Source organism: Neopelma chrysocephalum, unplaced genomic scaffold (assembly GCF_003984885.1).
Source record: "Neopelma chrysocephalum unplaced genomic scaffold, ASM398488v2 Primary Assembly neopelma1_26, whole genome shotgun sequence".
NCBI lineage: Eukaryota > Metazoa > Chordata > Aves > Passeriformes > Pipridae > Neopelma > Neopelma chrysocephalum.
In genome coordinates, this window is record NW_020897695.1 from 29,170,345 (window position 1) to 29,193,153 (window position 22,809).

Here is a 22,809-nt window from a genome sequence, read left to right on the forward strand (position 1 = left end):
AACTAGCATGAACATACACAGATGATGATCAATTAAGAAAAAGCATACAAATCTTGCTAATCTCAAAAGACTTTTATACTAATCGCTGCTTCATTTCCTTTGTGACCATATTTGAACTGACAGTGGATCTCATTTTTTCTGAATAATCTTCTAGGATATTTACACAAGCCTAATGTATGCAATGTTTCTGCATTATTAATAATTCTGTGGGAAATGAAGGAAAATTTTACCTCACTTGCTAGGGCTGCCTCTGAACTTTCAAGTCCTTTCAAACAATGCAAAGTAAGGCCCTGAGCCAAGAGATCATTTGTAGTGGGATCAATTAAGTGACTAAATTGAAAATAAAATTCAATAAAATGCCATTTTTAGCCTAAATGTTAATTTAAAAGGTTCTCTAGAATGTTTCAATAATAATTTTGGTGAAAGCGCAGTCATACAGCGCCATCTAGCAGTGACTTACAGTACAGCAGTTACCATGACACCGAGTTTGACACATTAAATAGTTTGTAAAATTCTCATTTAAACAAACTCAAAGAAACCAGTGAAGTGACCCGTACGATTCCCATAAGCAAACCTAAAGCTGAAACTTTACAGATCGTTTACAAAAACTTTACAGAAACTTTACTTCATGCCAACGGCTACAATTCTCTTCCCACTGACCTAAACTCTAGCCTCATAACAGAGGACGAGAAGGTGTTTAAAATATCTTTCTTTGATAGCTTATTACTTCTGCAAAAAAACCTTTCCAAAATTGATCTGAAAAAGCCATGTCAGCATTAAAAGAACTCTGTTTATAATGTCCTCCTGTGTAGCTCTTACTCTAAGTTTGATATTAAAATTAAATTTTGACCTAATGTTTCTCCGAAGTGCTATCTTCATTAATTTTATGTGGCCAAGATTTCTCTGCTTGTCATGACTAAAACTATTGAAACATCTCAAGTTACATACGCCGATAAATTCAGGTTTTCTAACATACTGGGTGGAGGAAGGACAATTTAAGGCCCCAAAGATTGGCATCAAGATGGATTCTTTACCAGATCAAGTTGCACAAAATACCTGCAGAAATCAATCATGGCACAAAACACTAAAACAAAGCATTCCAAGTCTAAAGCTCCAGTTTCACAAGCACATACTTTATCTCAGTGTAAGGAAGCCATAGTGCTAAATGAAAGACAAGCCATCTCTTGCACACTCAGTCCTGGTAATGCTCTGCCCTCTTTATTTCTCAGTGTCTCAATGCATATGCATAGACACTTACAAAAATTTGCAGTAAATCAAACCAAGGATGTAGTATAGGTTTAGACTAAAATGGCCAAAAAATAAAACAAAAGGTTCCAGAGTATTTTTGAAACTGCAGTGAGGGAAAAATAAAAGCAAATAACAGAAGTGTGATGACAATCTTTGGCTTAGCAATTCAGAGTTTCTATTACAAAAAACAATTAGAATACTGCTTTATGAATAACATCAGTGTCCCCAAATGAGCCATGAAAGCCAATCCTTAAAAAAAAAACAAACTTGTGAAGCTCTATAAATTAGTGGCATTCAGTTCAGACACATGAAAAAAGGGAAGCGGAGAAGCAAGCTCTTCTGACCAAGATAGCATACAAGCTAGCACCAACTTTAACTTCCTCATCTTCAACAGTTTTATTCTAAAAACTATCTCCCATAAGTATTTTTCTATGTAAGTGTATTTCAGTATTTCCCTTTTTTTTTTTTTAAATTGAAGCCGATTATGATAGAGTTATTTTCTAATAGACTTTGATCCAGATTTCAGCTGTCCTGGGATCTAAATTTGAAAGTTTCATAAACAATAGTTTGAATAAGGCAACAAAAAAATCTACCTAATACCCATTTATCAAAATTGTACACATTAGATAAACAGACTAGGGCACTTGAAGATTGATGCAAATAAACTGGGTAATGTCCAGAGGAGTGGAACAAGAAAGGTCAGAGCTCTAGAGAACATGACCTATGAGAGAAGCTTTTAGGAATTACATTTATTTAGCCTAAACACAAGATGCCTATAGGGAGAAGGCATAACAGCATTCAAATATGTGAAAGGTTGCTATGCAGAAGAAAAGAATCAGATGTTCTCCATACCCACTAAAGAAAACACAGGCTTGAACTGAGCTAAAGGATATAGGTCACACACTTTTCAACCAGAAAGGTAGTTAATCATCCAAAAGGGGTTATGAATTCTCCATCACTGGAGGTTTACAACAACCAGCTAAAACTAATGCCAGCGAATGGCCCAGCCCTGGGAAGGAGTTCACCACACAGGTGGCTTTTGGCCTGTGACCTATGACAGACTGCAGCAGTCTAAGAGGGGGCTCCGCCAGTCATGAACACCAACTCAGAGCCTACTCCCTGCAGGTGGTCAGGGAAAACGATCTTACTTAAAATTCCTCTCCCAATCCTCCTCTGCATCAGTTTACACTGCAGAACTAAACTCCTGCACCTGGCTGCCATTTTGCCTGCAGCAGGTGAGCAGCATCACAATGAGGTGCTGATAAACTACGGGAATTTCTCCCCAGCTCACTGAAGAGCAGAGGCAAAGTTCACAGACCCCTCCATTTAAATGCAGTTCTGCCTCAGTAAAGCGAGGAACCACTGACAGCATTGAAAAGCTACACCCATAAGTGAACTGGCAGTCACCTACAGAAGATGCTGTTTTTCCTGCTCTACCATGTTTGTATTTGGAAAATCATGGATAGATGCAAAGACAATTCCGAACATGTAAGTTTTCCAACAAGCCATTTTTTTACAAAAAGACACAAGCGTCATGGCAAAACAGTTTGTGGAGTAACTTTTCCTCCCTCTCTCAGGTTTCCTCGAGTTTGGGGTTCTATCAAAAACAAGACAAGCAAACAAAAAGACCCTTTAACAATGAGATTGTTCTCCTTTAAACAAAAAATTCAAGTCGTGTTTCTCCTATTCTACTGTAATGTTACAAAGAATATTTGGAACCATCAGCAATATATATAGGTGACTGTGTCACAGTTAAACTTATTTTTTTTTAAAATTTTCTGGTTAGTAGACTTCTAAAGCATATTCAGTTGATATTCTCCTTCCATCACTAATAATTATAAGACTAAAAGTTCTGTTTAAATAAATACTGGATGCGCAAATTTACCATCGTCTGATGGTCTACATCTTTACATTCACAAAAGAAAATTAACATTTCCAATGGTAAGTAAATTTTTCAAAGCATGATAAAGACAAGCAGAAAAGTGGCAACCAATGAACAAACAACAGAATTTCAAAAGTCAACTATCACTTAGGGAATCAATTACTAACAAGCACACTTTTACCCTTAAAGCCCAGCCAACAAAAACTAAGGGTCCAAAACGCCTAATAAAATCAGCAGCCAAGTGTTCTGTCTTTTATTAAAATGCAAGCCAAAAAAATCACTTCTCTATACACCAGTGTCTTGTACCAATCAACAGCAATTCACTTTTGGCACGATTAACTCAAATCCTATTTATAGTTATCCAAGACAAAGTTTCTGCTTAGCTTCTTTCTGTAAGCAAATTCCAAAGCCAGGGATTTGAGACACAAGACAAATGCTAATGTCTTCTGTTGGGCCTGTTCCTCAGCCCCAACACTTAATCTGCTAACTCCAAATGGTAGCACACAAAAGCTACAGGATTCACGGAAGTGAATACAAAATTCATGGATGTGCATTTCTGCATGCACATCGTACCCTGGCTAAGCACGAGTGTTGTAAAGGCTGCATCAGCTAAGTTAGCTTAAGGTCCCCACAGGTGCTACGCTGTTGGGCCACAACAGCTATCCCACTTTCCCAAAGTGGTTGAAAAGAGCACAAAAACCATAGAAACTGGCTAGATGAGGCTAAAGTTTCCTATGAACTGCAAAAATAGGTTATGAAAATATAAAACATTCTAACAGAGTTTTATGATGCAATAAAGCCATTTCTCTGCACCTTTGAGAGGCAGAGCAGCTCATCACTTTTCTCAGGGTGAAAGAGATCTCTGTCTATAGTATTTATGTGACCAAATAATTACTCAGTTTCTGTGAAACATTAAGAGCTTGTGCATAACTTGCTTAATTTCAAAATAGGCTTTCAAGCACAGCAATGCTAGAGAAGAGCAGGACTGAATATCCGGTGGTTATGCCATAATCTCCACCAGGAGGATACAAGCACCATGGGAGTCTGCTCCAGCTTTGCCTAAGACTACAGCAACAATGCCATTCCACTAATACAGAGCTCCTTCCCTGCAAACTCAGGTGCTTCCTGGTGCACACAGCTTTCCTGCTCCCAACACATACATGGGACAGACTGCCCTTTGACAACTTGCTTATCTCAACTATTTCAAACATTATTCACAATAAAAGATTTTACAAAACTAAATTAAAAAAAAATTTAGCTGAAAAACCCCAAAAATTTATACAATGCAGAAGTTCCTGAAGATAAGCTCAAGAAAACTATATACACTCAACCAAAGCAAATTTTAAAAAAAGTATTTGCACAAACCCTGAAGTTAATCACACGAAATTTACAAACTCATTACGTAGGCTAGACACCACATTCAACTCAGGATGTTAATCCACAGCAAGTAGCACTTTCCCTCACAAAACACATTAAATCAGATTCTTCATATTGTTCAGAATGTGCTTGGACAAAGTAAAAACCTAGTTTTTGAACCTTAGGATAGCACTGCACTTACTACAACAACTACCATATAACTGAAATACTAGCCTTAACAAGCTGTAACAATTAATTACCAACATCCAACCTGAACACTATCTGCCTTTACACTCACGGTTTTACTTACGCTGTTGTTATGCATTTCAACAACTAGTATTCATTCAGTCATCCTCACCATTTTTAGTGTCTTGATGTAATACACACTGTAAGAGTGTACTAAGATTATTAAAATTAAACAAATTTTTCAATCATTCCTTAATGATCACATCAATCACTATAAGCAAAACCCTCAAATAACATTTCAGAGAGAAAGTCTTATATAAAAGTAAAGTAACGTCCCCAGACCAACAAAAATAAAGCAGAAAGGTGCTTCCAAATGGAATAATTCTTAAAAAAGGTGAATTTAGCAATTACACTTCATGAATCTCCAATCCTCAACACAGATTCTCTGGAAGGGGAACTGATGAGTCTAATACAAAAAATAACTTAAACTACAGAGTGGTAACTGAGACAAAATAGATCTATGAAACACAGACCTTCTTAATACTCAACAGCACTCAGCAACTAAATTGACATAAGATCGGAATGACAGCAAATAATTTAAAGCCGGTTCAGCTGAATGCACATGACTGCACTTCAAATTTGACTACTGCTCCAGCATCCCTAAATTCAGTCGTTCATACAGCCCAGAAAGAATGGGGAGCTTCAGTGCCCTCCCGGCCGATGGAAAGCAGGAGCGCGGCCCATCGCGGCACTCCTTATCCACTGCTGCCCCCTCTCGGTTCCTCCCGGTACGGCACCACCGCGCCCAAGGGCTCTGCCCAGCCCACGCGCTTTAAACTCTCTTCAGCTGAAAAAGCTACCCGTCTAAACTATTTCGTGCATTACCGACTGTGTGTGTGTGACTACTGTAAGATATTTTGATAGAAAGAAACCAGAAGGGTAACATCTGAACTTGCTCATGCCAACCAGGTCTGGGGAGACACGATGCTGTATCATTTAAAAAAAAAAAAAAAAAAAGAGGAAAAAGGCATAAATTAAAAGCACAGATGACCTGAGATACACTCCAAGGATGAGATGGGACTCTGGAAGAGATAAGAAATTGCTACATGCTTCATTACTTGTTCACTCAGCAACAGGACCTGTTTTAACACCTGGGAGCCACAGAAGCACTTACCAGGCTTACACGAACATAACCCAAAATGGCCATGAAGAAGGAAATAACAATTACACTCAGGTCTAGCAGGCGGGGAAAAAAAATAAATAAAAGAGAGAGAAAAAATGGACTTAATTTGTTTCCATCAATGAGGAAAAGCACCAAAACCAATTTCTGTCGCTTATCTGTTTAGTGAATTTCTGCTGTCTCCAGCCAGACTCCATAATCACATGGCAGTCTTTTCTCTTAGCATGCCCTCAGGCCTAACAGAGATAGAACAATACAGGTTAATGTTCTGTATTTGGAGACACAGTACAGATCAAGTTCAATTGTGCTACACTGACAATTCTTACAAGCAACAAGCTGGAAAGCAACTCACTGGGGCTTGCCTTTCCTCTGTGGAGTAACATACAGCAAGCAGCAACTACACGTGGAGGCACCCACACTGCACTTGGGCAAAAAGCATTCCCAAAATAAATTAAAAGCATCGTAATGCAAAGCTGTGACCATATCAAGTTCAGAGAACTCCATCCTCATCCGCAGTTTCTCAAAACCAAGGAACTGCCGCTAAACTACATCCTTACCAGCAAATGAAACTGTAGCCAAATTATATCAAGAACCTACAGTAAACATTAACCCTCCCGCCACTATTCTCCAATCACGCAGGGCAACAAGTCTTTCAGATGCCCCTACAAATGTTCCTGATCAAAATATAATCTTGGTCCTACCTCTGAGGAGTACATGGTCAAAGAAATCTCTTCAGGTTATTAAAAAAATGGTCTGTTCTCCCATTAGTTTTCATAAATCTTCTACAAATTTTCCATAAGCCCAAAGAACCATGAGACATGTGAAACTAACCTCTCCATTGAGTGCCCCACAAAGCTCCCCATCACGTGTATGTCTATGTTGCAACTCACTTCATCACTGCTATTTATGCTTCATTTACTACAGGGGCACATTCCAGATAGGAGGATATATGTTACCAGAAGTTGAAATTTACCCTTAATGGTTCAATCCTTTTCAAAGTCATTCTTCTGAATTACATGAAGTTCAGCATTGCCAGAACTAAACCCCATTACACAACCACTAGAGCATGCAGCCAACGCTGCATCACTAGAACTAATTCTAAACATGCTTAAATTTACCCGGCAGGCTCTCTACAAGTGTCTCTGAAGATACTGTACACAAAGGATTTATTTGGCCTCTCCAGCCTGCTCCCAAGTTTCAGCTGCCAGCCCTGCAATTGAGAAATTAAAATACCACAAGAAAAAAAAAAACATTCATAGATGAATTATAAAATAGGTGATTTTAACCAGGATAAAGAAAATAGTACACACTTGTCATATCAAGCTCTAAGGGCAGTGATACAGGATGTCATTATGAGGAGAAAACACACATTAGTTCTTATCCAATTCTCCCATGAACAGGGGAAACATTTCCCAGTTTGAGAACTAGGAGTTCTGTCTGGTACTGGAGACAACATCCTCAAAGCTGGATACCCCACTTAACAGAAAGTTGCCCAACAGGAATAAGAAGCTGATGCCGAGGAAGCTGATGTAGGAAAAACTCGCCGCAAAGAGGTTGTATATCTTGCACTGTGCTACAAGTCAGCAGTGATATGTAAGAGAAGTCTAGCCACACACGGGTTAGGAAGTTTTACCGGGAACACTGGAGCAGTAATACAAAGCTGCCAAAAACCACAATTATATGTTAGTTTACCAAGACCTGGGGAACATGCACTGCTGCAGATGAGTCATAGCATGGTATTGCACCAACTCTACGCTGCAAGAAAGCACCACAACCATTTCCAGACTCATCATCCCACTCACTGCCTTATAGGACACTTCAGCTTCACTGGGAATACCTGTATTCCTCCAAAGAACTGTGAAACCTTGATCGTCTCCAGTTGTGCAACTCCATCTGCTATATTCCATGAATATCATCTGCTGTCTTCCCCCCTATGTCCCATTTCACCCTCTCTTCTCATCTTCCTAAGCCATTTCACCACAAAAGTTTCAGATGAAAACCTCCCCACCCATACCCCAAGCATTCATTGGCTGTGCACAACTGAGCAGGGTTTTCAAGCCTGAATACCAAGAATCAATACACAAAGCAAACTTGTGACAAGCAGCAACTCAGATCTTCTGAGAGCAGGAATCCATATTGCTGGTAAGGCAATTATCTTAAGGCAACAGGTACAGAAACAAGTTACTTTACTGCCTCTCTCCGTATCAACATCCAAAAGCTTTTATATCCAGATAACGAGTCAGCTTGAATCTGAAAGAGAAATCTGTTGCAGGTAAGGTTATTAAGCAATGCAAAAACCATACAGGATTGTGACTCTACAAGTTATAGACAACAGGAGAATTCTTCAGTGGGGGTACAAAACACTGCAGCATTTATGCCTCTGTTCACTTTCCTCCATTGCTCAGCTGCTTCAGAGGACAGTTTCATGACTGCAGTGCTGTCACAGAAAACAGAAAGACCTCTCATCACCAGAAAAGTAGTGGGGTGTTGTATTTTGTGTATTTAAACACACACCACAGACATCCTGTCCCTCAAAAACAGCTGTAAAAACTCTTTTTTTCTAAATTGGCTCTGCACTCACAACCATTTGAAAAGTACAAATCCAAACAAAAGAGCTAAACTTGAATTCTGATTGATAAGGCATTTAACGAGCACGTAATAAAGATTCTTTTTAATTTAAAAAAAGAACATTAAAAATACTTCACAATGAGGATGGCTCACCCCAAAAATTACACAATAATCACTAATGTTTTACATTATACCTAAGAAAGAACACATGAGCGTGATCAGCAGGGTGGAGAGCAAAAAATGTAAAGACCAACTGCTGATTCTGAGCAAGTAAAAGCATACACTAGACATCAGCAGAAATCTTAGCCAAAATACTTCATCAACCAGTATGCAAGCTGCAGAAAGCTTATTTTAATAGTACAGTAAACTATTTTAGAGATCTCTACTTTAAGACAATAAAATAAATCAAAATCTAAAATCATTAAAATTTCATTGTGCAGTAGAAAAGTACTTTTATAATAACACTTACAACAAAGCACCAGATTCTGAAGTGATTCACAGCCCATGAATCAATACCTGTACAGTCTTAGTAATTTTCTTTATTTTCCACTTGGATGAATAAAATGCATGCTGCAGCATGCTTTGCTATGTCTGTATGGGAATGGCCAAAGCCTAAGCAAGCAGGGTTTATGCAACACAATGAACACTAGACAATGCCGGTGAACACCAAAGTCCATGTTAGATTGTAGCACCTCATCTGCTTTTCCACAGCAAACTGTTCCCTTCTACATCTGTCTTCTTTTCAACATGAGGTCTTAAGTAGATCAAAAGCATTTGTTCTTCCTTGTCTTCTTCCTTCTTTCTTCTACTCAAACGTGCTGTTTAAGCAGATGGACAGTCTTAAGGATACCTCAGCTATATCCACTGGTAAACAAAACTGACAAGTGTTTAGAAAATTAAAAAGCAGAAGGGGTAAAAAGCCTCAGATAATTTCTTAAGCAATGTTTCAAAATATTATTTGATATTTGCTTTAGAGAAATACATAAATTCTCTGCACAGGGAATTACAGAGCTGTAAGACACATAACTTGGACTATAAACACTACGCTTCAATAGCAATTGGCAAATCTCACTGATACAAGTCCTGCCAACAAATACCATAATCACAATAATGGAGTGACCTCTATACAGCATCTTTCCATCCAACAACCTCACAAAAAAAAAAAGTCCTGAGACAGTAAAAAGGAAGCCTGACCGAAGACTTGTGCAGTCTAAAACTGCACAAGTAAAGCTAAGGGTCTATAATATAACCTAGTTTCCAGGTACTAAATCAAAACCAAGACAACTGAATTAGCAACACAACAAATACACCCCTTCTTGCTTCCAGAATCCCATGCTGCAGGAGGAAAAAGTTCTGTGCTAGCATTTATTTCTAAAAAACCACAGAAGTGTAGTGCAGATAAGCTGTTACTGGTTTAGCTTTGCTGAATGTTTAATAACAGTTTTTGCTTCCTCCTCATAAAAGAAAAAGTTAGAAATATCAGAAGAATGAACACTAAGTCATTAGCAATGCCTTTTCTGCCCCCAGCATGTTTTACAATGACCAAGGAGGAAATGCTTTGGACCTGAACAGCCTCAAGCCAGAAGCAATCACCTACAAAACAACAAGCACACATAACAGCTTGATCCATCAAAATGCATTCAAGGCTGGACCAAAACCCATCAATTCCACAGAACCAGAAACCTACCAGTGTCAACATATGCTAATACAACTACTTGCTTCAGAAGCCAATGTCTTCTATGTCTGACTACACATGTTCAGTTTCACTTTTCAGAGAGAAAGTACTATAAGTGGCACACGTACTGAACTCCCTTCCAGACAAAAATCTGGGTCACAATATTTGAAAGCTCCCAGTTCGCCCACTTCCTGTTTTTCACAGGAGGCATTACTTGTCTGTACCATGAGAGTTTCTTCCTCCAGGGCGTATCTCAAAGGGAACATTCCAGTAGGTTTGCAGGCATATCTAAACTATACTGCAAGTCAAGCTGCCAAGAAACCAAAACCAGTTTTAGAACCAGTAAAGCTACCGTCAGCTGTAGAGTTTTCAGAATATGAACAAGTACCCATGGTACAGCCCTTCACTGATAGCAGCTGGTCACACATTTCTGTGTGGCTCAGACTCACAAAAGACCTTTGTGTTCTCACAGGATGGTATGCGAAATTTGTTCAAAATGCTGCCTACCTTCACCTTGTAAGAGCAGATACAAAAATAGGTTTGGCTCTTCTGGTTTCCCTTTACCTATTTTTAAGATGATGCAGTCCATGACTTTTAATCATCATTGCTGTTCTGCAATACCTGGATGTTGTTGATTCATACACCACTCTCTCCCCAGACAAAGGTAGCCTTTGGTGTGAAAAACTGTAGCACAGCCCTCAGCCTTCACCTTTGGATATAGACACTCCTGAAAGCAACACAGGCTGCTTGTACAGAAAGAACATTTTTAAAACACATGAAAAGCCAGGAGGACATTATATCAATGTTCACTTTCAGGTAAGTCAACTTATAAGGCAGGTTGCACTGTTACAACTTCTAGTTACCAATAAGAAACTGTCTGATGCTGCTTTTCTTCCTTCTATTTTTTTTTCAATCTTACAATTAGACAGAAGACACTAGAAACAGTGCTTGACCATTTCATTTATAATGGAGCAATAATTGCAAGTAAAGCTCACATCTCATTCCCTAAAACCAGGACTTTATTCCATCACCTTTTCAGTAACTGTTGACTCAAAAGCTTAGGAACATGTAGGAAACAGACTAATCCAAACACTATTATTTAAGTAATAGCTGTCCAAGATATTGTAACAACAGATTCTAGCAACAGAGACAGGCATTGATTTAGAAAATAGTTCTTGCAAAACATTTTTTTTCTTGTCCTCCATACTTTAAACAATATTAAGATTAATGTCAAGAAATGTTTGAAATTTGGATTACTTCAACCAATAGTTACTATTACTGAGTAACTAATTCACTGTATAGAACAAAGAGATTAAATCCCTACTTAACATTCTATCTGAACTTCCCAGATGACCTACTATAAAAAAAAAATGCTTTCTTAAGAAGAGATTTACAAGAGATATTTGAGAAATATTGAGAAAATTTCTACATTGGCATTTCCTCTAAATAAAAATCAAAAATGGAAAGCATGAGCGATAACTTATGCACTGGATGCTAAAAATCGGAACTGCTATTTTGTCAAGCACAAGACTCTGTTGTCTGACTGCACACCTTTCAGAAGCAACTGACTCCATTTTCTCTGTACCGTCCTATTGGACATTGCTGTCTGCAACTAGAATCTTCCATGAGCCTTCTCTTCTTAAAGCTGAAGAAACCCAGTCTTCCCAATCTCTTCTCATACATTGTGTGCTCCCAAACCATCTTGGCTCTCCACTGGACTCACTCCATTACACCAACCTTTGTCTTTTCCTGTGGAGTCCGAAAAAGGACCAAAGCTGGATTACTGGACACAGCATTCCAAACACCATCTCACAAGTACTACACAAAGAAGAAGGATCATTTTCCCAGACCTGCTGGCTGCACTCTTGCTAACACAGCCCAGGATGAAGTTTGCCTTCTTTGCTACAAGACTTCACTGCTGACTCATGTTCATTTCTTGTCTACCTGAATCCCAAAATCTTCTTCTGTGAAGTTGCTTTCTAGTCAGTCTGCCCACACTCACCCTTAACACTAGCTGGAGTTTGCCAACCCTAGGACTTTGCATTTGCTTTTGTTAAATGTCATATGGCTTCCATTACCCCTTTTTCTAGTCTATTAAGGTCCCTCTGAACCATAGCACTGGTTTCCACCTCAGTTTCTGGCACAGTTGCTACACTTGCACTCAGTTCCAGCTTCATTAACCACCTATTAAAGAGAAAGCTCAATAGATGGGTTTGTAAAAATTTACTTTAGCCAGAATTTGTAGCCAATATTTTTGTTCCATTGAACAAAAAGGAAATTTTCAGAGGACCTTAAATAATATCAGCTTAAAAAGAAGTTACCTCATTTCAAAAAGAAGAAACCACACTGAGTAATTTCTGCCTATCACCTAACACTGGGATTTGTTGGATTAAATATATGTATATACATACACAGAAATTAACTAAATCAAAACTTCAGTTTAATAATGACCCAAAATTAGAAGTTGATTTCATATACAACTACCAAAATTACTCTGTAGGTATTCCTGTCCCTGCAATTGCAACTTTTATTCAATTTTTAGTTCTCAGTTTCAAATTCTAGATGTAGACTTCTACTCGAAAGTTATGAACACTAATTTTCTAAAAAGATAAGGTATCAGAAATTTAAGGTAGTTCATTTCTTCACTGCACTCCATCTTTCCTACATTTCTCCCAATAAAATTCCAAAAGCACAGGAAAGCCATCAAAATCCTGACAAGCCAGAATTAGCTTCTGGAACAATATGCATTAGAAAAATTCAGGTAAAGAGAAGTTAAATTTAAGAAAGCCATAACAAGGCAAAGTGACAACTCATTTGTAATCTCACACAAACAGCTGTCACAAATAAGACTTTTTAGACCAGCACTCCATTTGTCTGTGGAAAGAGCACACCTACTCCAGAGTTGCACTAATAATTTAAGAATCACCTGGGTTCCATAAGATGGTTCAGGCAGTTGAATAATTCAGTATCTAATTTTTACTTACACAAATGCAGAAAGATCAACCACAATAAAGGAAAACGAGATGCAACTGCTTAACGGTATCATAAGATATTCAAGAAAAGAAACAACCATTTTGTGAAGTCAGGAGTAAAATACTTTTAGAAAAATGTCAGGACAGACAACTCTGCAGTCTTTCAGTACAAGCCAGATGCAAGTTTAAATGCAAGACAGACCTGAACTTGCATTAATGACTAAAATTTATTTCTGTTTTAGCTAGGCATAAGCTAGGCCAAAAAATTCAGATAAATACTTAGCTATTGAAATACAACATTAATCTAACTTTTCAACTTTTATGTCAACACATTTGCATTAAGGAGATGAAATGTGGTCAGCACAATCATAAGTTTGGGGGTTTTTTTAGGACTGGGAAGGTAGAACAAAATTATGAAGAGTGTTTTTAAGTACTTGGAAGGAAAGGAGAAATAGCATTTTCAGCTCTTTGGAACCTGTATCATCCCACCTCCATCCTACAGATCATCTCTCCTGAAACAAAAGATCATTCATCTGGAGTAGTTCATCTCTGCTCCAGCACCAAACTCACACTTCATCAAGTGACAACATATTACCTTTCTCTCTCTTCCCCTTGGGTTCCACCACTTGCAGTTAAAAAAGCAAGAATTAATATATTTCCCTTCCACTCTTATGAAAATTTTTCAATTCAGTTAGCAAGCAAAATGCCCAAAAAAAGGCACTGCATGACACCTATTAGATGTCTGCCCTGTCAAGATAATCTAACCATTCTGAAAGCACTCATCTTGTAATCGTTCTGTTTAATGCCAGGAAAACACTTTACCTCTGCACCTTCAAATCAGAAAGGGATCAGAAGGGGATGTTTCAAAACTGTAATTAAGACTAAGAACATTTGATGTCAGTTTGACAGCTCTGAACATTCACCCCAGAAAAACTGAATTACTCAAGTCATATCATTACCTGTAATTTTGTATCCATATGCAGCCAGCTGTCCAGCCATATATTCACCATCCGAGTTATTGTGAGAACATCCCCATGTACGAATCCAGATTTTCTGAACACCAGGAATAATGCTGTTTAGAAAAAATGAATGAAAAAGGCAAGTTAAAAGATGAACAAGCTTCCCTTTAAGCCCACTGAACAGATTCAGCGAACTGTAATTCTTCAAATATAAAATATGCAACACAAACAGTAACAACTCCAAAACAGCTTGAGGAAAAACACTATTATTATGTGATTTTAGTGTAATGGGTATTAGGTCTTGCTGGGATAGAATCAGCTTTCTTCAGAGCAACCTGTATAGTGCTGCGTTTGGTGTCTGTGACCAAAGCAGTGTTGGTAACACCCCTATGTTTCAGCTATTGTTGAACTATCCTTGCTTGTTTCCCACTGTGCTCCATCTCACCATAAGTGGGTTGGAGACGGACAACAGGTCGGGAGGAACATGAACAGAATAGCTGACCAAAAGGATAATTCATTCCAGATGGCGTCATGCTCAGTAATAAAAATTGCGGGTTTGATCTTTCCAAAATAGCCATTGTTCTGACACTGGCTGGGCACCAGTCTGCTTGTGGGAGGTGGCAAGTGATCACTTTTGCATCACTTGGGGTTTTTCCCTACTCTTTCCTTCACTTTAACTGCCTTCATCTCAACCCACAAGTTTTCTCACTTTCACTCTTCCAATTCTCTCCCTTGTGGTGGAGTCAATCCACAAGCAGCTGGAAAACAGTTTGAAAAGATTTTTAGAATGGAGAAGGTACAAGAGCTGTAGGACAAGAAGAGATTTGCTACACTGCAGTTATGTTAAAGCAAAAACAAAAACCCCAACAAAAACACATAAATAAGCAAAGAGCAAACAAAAACAACAACAAAAAAAACACAAAACCCCAACACCCCCCAACTTTCTGAAAATTATCCTATCTTGTAACAAATAACCTTCAAGTAACTGCACTGAAATTAGAGCACCAGTACACAAACCGTGAAGAGTTAAACTGCAACCTTTTATATTATGGCACCCACTGGCTGTAGCTCCCTCCATACAAGCCAGCTTTATAAATTCTTAACTTAGTGGCCACCAGCCACACGAATATCTGAAAGCGCATATCCCGATCTTTCTGGGTTACAGAAGGAGCATGACAGACATGCAGCCTGGAGATAGCACACACAATGCCTAAAGAATCAAAAAAAAGTTCTGCAAGAAGCTCTCACTGAAATTCCTGGGATAACTGCCAGCTAAAGATGCCAGTACAAGAACACCACACATCCTAGTACACAATGCTTCGCCCTGCCTACATTTTTTTTTTCCTTCCCCTCCACACTTCTTTTTTTTAAAGATGCTTCCCTTAGCTAGAAATAGAAATTTGTTGATGGAACATTAACGATCATTAAGTGTAAACACAGTGTATCTAGACTTCCTACTGTCTGAACAACACATGCTCAATGTGCTTTCTTGGGTCAAAAATACTAAAACACAGCTTGTTAGATTCATAGTACCTGAATACTTCGGTGCATGAAGTGCTAGTGTGAAGTATCTATAGAGCACCAGTTCAGCTGTACATACACTCCTGGCAGACTGAGGCCAATGCACTTTTAGGGGCATTCAGATAAAGATGCATTGTTATGCTTATAAAATCCGTTTTGAACACTAATGAAAAAACAAAATTTAATTTCCCCACAGGAAATTAAATTCCCATACCTATTTTATTTTCATCTTTATCATACAGGGAAATTTTATCCACCAACTTGAAACTAATGGAGGAAGAAAGAGGAAAAATAATCCAGATCTCAGAAATGCAGTAGAAACTAGAATCAATAAATGAGCTGACCTATACTCTAATCAATTCCACTGCAGCAGAAAGCTGATTCTATTCTGATGGGAATCACAAGTAGGAAAAATGCAAAGATACATTCCATGGTTATTGCATACTATTTCCACTGAAATAAAAGAGCAAGTTCAAAAGAAGTTTCACCGTTTCACTTGCAGGATGTACACACAAAAAGTACAGTCTCTCGAAATCCCAGGTTCCAGAAACCAGGATGAAAGACAAGCGAGGAATATGTAACCTTTGTTAAAGAGGACTGGGTCAGGAATACTTCAGCAAACTGGGCATGCGTAAGTCCCTGGGCACTGACGAGATGCATCCACAAGAGAAATATGGATGTACTGGAGATAGTCCAACAAAGGGCCATAAAGATCATTAAGGAACTGGAACATGACTCATATGAGGCAAGGCTGAGAGTGCTGGGACTATTCGGCCTGGAGAAGGCCCAGAGAGATCTCATCAAAGTATATAAATACCCAAAGGAGGAGTGCAAAGAAGACAGAGTCAGATTCTTTTCAGTGGTGCACAATGACAGGACTAGAGGCAACAGGCACAAACTGAAACACAGGCAGTTCCCTCTGAACATCTGGAAACACATTTCTCACTTTAAAAAAGACCAGCAACTGGCACAAGTTAACCAGGGAGGTTGCAGAATCTCCATCCCTGGAGATATTCAGAAACTATCTAGTCCAAAAAGCAGTCCTGACCAACTGGTTCTTGGTGGCCCTGCTCGGGCAGGGGGTTTGGACAAGATGACCTTCCAACCTCAACCCTTTTGCAGCTCCCAAGATTTTGTTCTTATTTCTCATTAGAGATGCCAAAAGGCTACTGCAGGACTGCAATTTGAAGAGCTCAGCTTCTACTTAGGTAATTAAGATGAAGCAGAGAGTTTTTCAGAAATTTTTTTACATATAAAAGTGTAATAGAAACCATTTTTCCAGTCTGATTATTCCATCCGTCAACATCTCAGTGATTACTGATTTCTACAGAAAATTTGCCTCAGAAAATAAATTTGCTTAGGACTTATTACTTATTTTCCCTACATTTTATGAAGACTATTTTACTCATTTTTATCCTGTGTTCAGATTTATGAGAGAATGAGAACTTCCACCTTACTTTTAGAAGCTGACAGTGTATACAAGCTGCAAGAAAAGTAACAAGATAGGGTCGATGTAAGACTTTACCTGTCACTTGGGGGATCATCTTCTGTCTGAACATTTTTTTGTGAATTGCGTTTTCGCACTTTTGGAAAAACATTCCTTCTCACAAACTGTCGGTCATGTGGTTTCACATCTTCCGCTGACACGATGTCTTCAATATCCTCAAGCACTGAATCACAGGCAGCAGGCATCTTCAAGAAGCGTTAGAGAAGGCAGGTATTAGCAAGCATTTGAATACAAACCCAAGGCCCAGTATCTACTGCATATGTTCTCATAAATAAAAGTCAGATATATTTCTCATATACATGCAATATATCATACACATGAGGGATACTGAGCACATAAAGACCAACAACTATGCAGAGGTACTTTCTGATGCCCTCTTCCCCTGATACCTCAAACACAGGCAGGGAGGGAGAGTCACAAATGCCATACAGATTTTTAGGGGCATCAAGCACAGGCAAAGACAAAGCCACAAGCCATATAGATTTTTAGAGTCTTTTTAAAATAATCTGTACCTTGTCATCTTCTAATTCAAAAACCCTTCAGTTCCTCTGACACAACATATCCAAGACACAAGCACTTTTAATCATGTCCGCATCATAATAAAATAATGACTTCATGTTATGTGACGGATGTGCTTCCGCTCACATCACAGAAGAAGAATGAAAGATACAGAATTTAAGCTCCTGCTTCAGAGGCTGTTCTGGCTCTTTTATTTCTATGCTGAAAACAGGTGCATGGTATTTCTTCAAGACAATATGTCTTCGCAGTCTTTTTGAAAACAAACCAAACTGCTTCTAGAATTCCTGATCCCACAGGCCTTTCATCTGAACTACCTCATTCATTAGGACAGCAAAATAAAAATTTCTATCTTCACGTACAAGATGTTAAACCTAACTAATATATAAACCTAACTAATAATAGTTTATAATATGGCTAGTATAATATACTAAAAGATCACTAGAATCTAATTATATTCTCCACAAGGAAGTAAATAAATATGCATATATATCCTCCCAGCAAATGTCAAGATCCAGATTAGTCTTCAGGAACTGAAAAAAAAAGTTATTTGCTAAAAGAGCCTATAAAAAGTTATTGTATTAAATGCACATCTCACACTGTGCTGTGTGTAACTAACTCTTAATTAGAATATAGCTTGATGTACTATTGGAAACCTGGGGTTTTATGTATCTCAACAATTTACAAAGGAAATCACGCAAGGGCATTTCACAGAGTTTACAGGGAAAATACAACACTTTCCTATCTCACAGAGAAGAACAAAACAACCGAGGCTTTAATTTCTTTAAAACCAGATTTCAGGAACAGAAGATTAACTACTGGCATAAAGATACTTCCAGATGTTGCAAATGAATTATTGCAGAACATAAGAAGTTAAGCACCTCTGCATTTTCCCAGTATGTGTCCTTCAGTCAATCTTTCAAAATATACTTCAAAATAAAACTTCATGTAACCTGAACCAAAACATCTGTGTTTAACTTAAAAAGGAGTAGAATGATGTCACAAAGAGGATGCATCTGCCACAGCTATTTAAGCATTCATCTTGATAAAAATCCCAGGATCTATAAAATAATGCAGCAAAGGATGAACAAAAATACACTGCTGTGAAAAGTCCAGCAATAAAGGGTATGAGGGGGAGGTGACATCTCTTACACTATTTCATACCAGTGATAGGATGTACAAATAGGTAATGTTATCAACTGAGTACATGGGAGGGAAAAAAAGTTTTGATTTGTTGTTCTTTTCTCTCTTCCAGAAAAATATCCAATATAATGGAGCAGCTAGCAAAGCAAATAAGCTTAGCTTATTCCAGTGGCCCATGAAAGAAAGAATACAGCCAAATTAAAACTCCTACCTTTTTAAGCAAGGTCTAAATCCTCTTGGATAGGAATCCTGTGGGGGGGAAAACAAAAAAAAAAGGAAAAAAGATATGGCATGAAGGAGCAAAGCTAGAAGACAGAAAACCATGAGTTCACATCATTGTCCCAGAAGCATTCGTCCTCCCTTTGCAGAAATACATTTCTTGCTCAGTGTGAGCTCATCTGACTGGGTACACACACTGACTGTCTGACAAGGTGGAACAAGGAGCCACACTTTCCCTATCCCCTGAGCAGAGGCATCATTCTTTTTGTCCTTCTTTTATACAGCCATTTTTGTCAAAGTCAGACGTATCTACGTTATCTCAGACCTCTTCCAGATTTCCATCTTCAATGAGGGGTTTAAAATTTTAAATGAAAGAAGGGAAAGAGATTAACAATAAATTTTAGGTAAAGCCATCCACAACTTTTTTTTTTCAATTACAAACACTGTGAAGTTATTTTAAAACAGATAACTCGATGTCTGCACTAGTTAAATGCACATGGAAGAAGTAAATAAATAACCACAGATTTCTGCAGCTATTCTGATAGACTGACTGAAATCAGAGGCAAAAACAAAACTAGAAGTTAGGGTATTCTTCTCATAGTACCAAGCTGCGCATACAGAACTTTTCATTCCTCTTTAACAATATGACTGCTAGTAAATAAAAAAAAAATAACCAACAAAAACCAAACCATAATAAAAACGGTTTTAACGCCTTGACACAAACAGAACTCCCCTTGCACCAGCCTATTTCAGTCACCCCTGCTCAACCTCCTTGCACATACCACGGGAGGGCTTTCCACACAGAGAACAATTCCATGCAGGTGGAAGACGATCGCTCTTTTCCCTCTATTTACCCACAGGTGTCTCCGGTAAAGCCCGGGGATGAAATCCCGGGGCAGAAGAAAGCAGTAGCGTTAATACACAGCGAGACCAACTATTATATATATGTACGTGTACATGTACATGTGTGTGTATATGTGTGTATATATGTACATATATATATATATACACACAAGTACAGCCACCCAGACGGGCCCACACCAAGCTCCCAGGGAAAAGTTGGGCAAGGGGCAACTCAGGGGCGAGGGGCAGTCGCCTGGGAAAGGGAAAGTGAGAGGGAGAGGGAGAAGGAGGAGAGAGAGAGGGGGGAGAAGGCCCCATCCGGCTCCGGCCCCGCCACTCACCCGCTCCTCTCCTGGTCTCCGCCATCGCGCCCCGCCCCCGCTGCCCCGCGCGCGCAGCGGCGCCACGACGGCGGCCGGCGGCGGCCACAACAGCGAGGCGGGCGAGGCGCCGCCGCTTCGCCACAAGGCAGCGCCGTCCCTCAGCGGGACAACCGGAGTGCCTCCCGAATCCCTGGAGGCATCCACCTCTGTTTTAATTGGGAAATTAGCATAGCGTTTCCAGTTAAACCAGTTGGGATTCTGATGTATCTGATCCAGATGAGTGATGAGCTATTCATTCCTCTTCTGACCGCAAGGCTTTTTTTTTATTTTATTTTAATTTTAATCGTTAATTTCCTCAAAATACAATGCTAGTAGCTACTCTTCTGAATAGTCTGAAAGACATTGATATTACATATAAAAATATGTAATATGAGATGGCCAAAATTTCTGGCTTTGTTTTCCTCTAACTTCAGGCTAGTAACAACTTTTCTTATTGATATTTAGGAAGCAGACAGATTATTAAGTGCATAGTGTCCTTGGCAATCAAAGTGCTATAGCATGTGGGCATAATATTATTTCCTCATTATTAATATACACAGCTAGCCTAAAAAGGTTGTTTACATTGTATCTTTAACACACTTATTTTATTTCGAGATAATCAGCTTTGGGGTGTAAAAGTCACCATTTCTTGTAATTGCATTTTGAACATTAGTTGCTCTTTTTAGAAGGAGGCTTTGGAATCATTTTATTCTCCTGATAGCAGATTATAGTATCCCTCAGATACTATAATGAAAACCCTGAGTATACTCCAGAACAGGTCTATTGGTCTGCTCGCTGATAAAACTTGGCAACTTCTGCTTATGAATATCACTTCCCCCTCCTTTTACTTAAAAAATGGTGCTTATTTTATGCCATGCTTATCTGACAATGTTCACAGGCAAAAAAAAAAAAAATAACAATGAGAACAAAGTAACAGGAGCATTTTGAAGAGGGGAACTGGGACAGAAAGAAATAAGCACTTTGTTTAAATTGACCTTTAAGAACAAATCTTTCTGGGCAGGACTGAGCACTATTAATATCACCCTGGCTTCATGATAGAGTCATTGTTACAGCTTAAGATATATTTGCCTTTGAGACTGGTCTTTGTCTAAGCACACAAGTACTTTTCAGAGATACTCTCAGTGAGACACAGTATGATGTGTAATTTGTTATTTTTGTGGCACTTTTAGCCCAGAAGAGAATGGAGGAAAACATTTCAAAGTCGGTGATCAGGTTGATCTATTTCAGACATAGTCCTACACAGTATCATGTAAGAAGTCCTTACTATGTCAGTAAGTAATGATATCCATATAACCAGTCAGTATCCTACTGAGGTTAGCAATTCTCTTTGTTTTTTCTTTTCAGCTTCCCCTATTCAGTTTTCTAAGTGTTTCACATGCAGTCCTTGAATTCAACTTCTCTATTCTGGGAACATGGCACTGCACTACCTCACAGTTGTCCTGACTAGCCAAGTGTTACCTCTCTGATTAAATGAAACAGGGCAGACACCAGTGCTGGTTTATGGTTGACTAAAAGAGCAAAGCACAGATGGCCTGTGAGACATAACCAAAAATCTCCAAATGGCCAAGATTGACAAACACTGCTCATTAAGGTTAGGCAGTGATCTCCAAGAGCAGCTCCCAGGCAGGAATAACCCAGGAGTCCCATACCTAGTGACATAATTGGGCCACGCTGATCAGTTTCAGCATGATCCAGCAGAGGCTTTACTTTGTCCCGCTGCCAAGAATTCATAATATCAAGTAGCCCTTGTGCCAGCACAGTTCTGTTCAGTCCTAGGATGTAGCCACAACGTGGAAGGCACCCTTCCAGTGCTTTTGAAGCTCACAAATCTAAATTACTTTGTAGCATATTCATAGTAACAAATAAAAATGCATGCAGGCTTCAGGTAGCACAGCAGGTAGAAAAGAAAGCAGATGATTCCCTACTACCTCCTGATCGCAGGAAGAAAGTTTATCTGTACCTATCTGGGAAAACTGCTTTTTAAGTGACAGTGGCTGGCAGTACAACTCCCAGTAGTGACCTTCTGTAGGCTGGCAGCATACATGCTCCAGTGCCCTGAATGTCCAAGGAACAGCTTTAGAATACATCCTTTCCAAGCTGCCTGCATACCTTACTTCCTGCTCTTCAGGGGTGGTATAATTGAAGACACCAGCCTTGGGCTGGGGTACCATCTTAAGTCATTACAGGTTTTGGAAGAGTAGGTAGTTGGAAAATACACTACTAGGAAAATAAAATCCAAATCTCAAATTTAGCTCATGGTTAGTAGGAGATACATCCTTAGCTGTTTTAGAGCAGCTCAACTACAATCTTAAGGGAAGGGAAACAGCCAGAGAGGTGAGGGCTCAATTTTTATATGGCAGCCTTATTCTCTGATAACTAACATGCAGTTCTGGGTAGAAATAAGTGGGAAGGTATTGAGGAAAAAATGGAGAGTCCTAAAATAGATACAAGAAATCAGATTTTTTTCTTCTATTCTTGGAATTCAGGAGAATCTGGCTCATTGTTTGTGAGCAACATTCAGCACCACTCAGAATTGGTAACAACCTAGTCTGTTATATGTGAAACTTTCTTCCTGTCATGTTTTCGAAAGAAAATAGTGGGTTTTGAAACTCTCAGACTTAATAAAGGCAAAGCATTCTGCTGATCATTGC

At 38.9% G+C, this 22,809-nt stretch overlaps 1 protein-coding gene across 1 annotated transcript in view; it reads right to left on the bottom strand.

Moving 5' to 3' along the window:
* CDKAL1 (CDK5 regulatory subunit associated protein 1 like 1) overlaps nt 1–20,170 on the bottom strand; it is a 412,746-nt gene extending 392,576 nt beyond the window's left edge. The window contains exons 1-4 of the mRNA XM_027676037.1: nt 20,117–20,170; nt 18,925–18,962; nt 17,073–17,239; nt 14,027–14,139 (exon numbers count right to left, since the gene is read on the bottom strand). Coding sequence (XP_027531838.1) covers nt 14,027–14,139; nt 17,073–17,239 — 280 coding nt within the window. The 5' untranslated portion in view covers nt 18,925–18,962; nt 20,117–20,170. The remainder of the gene's footprint in view (nt 1–14,026; nt 14,140–17,072; nt 17,240–18,924; nt 18,963–20,116) is intronic.
* Between the last annotated feature and the right edge of the window lie 2,639 nt (nt 20,171–22,809).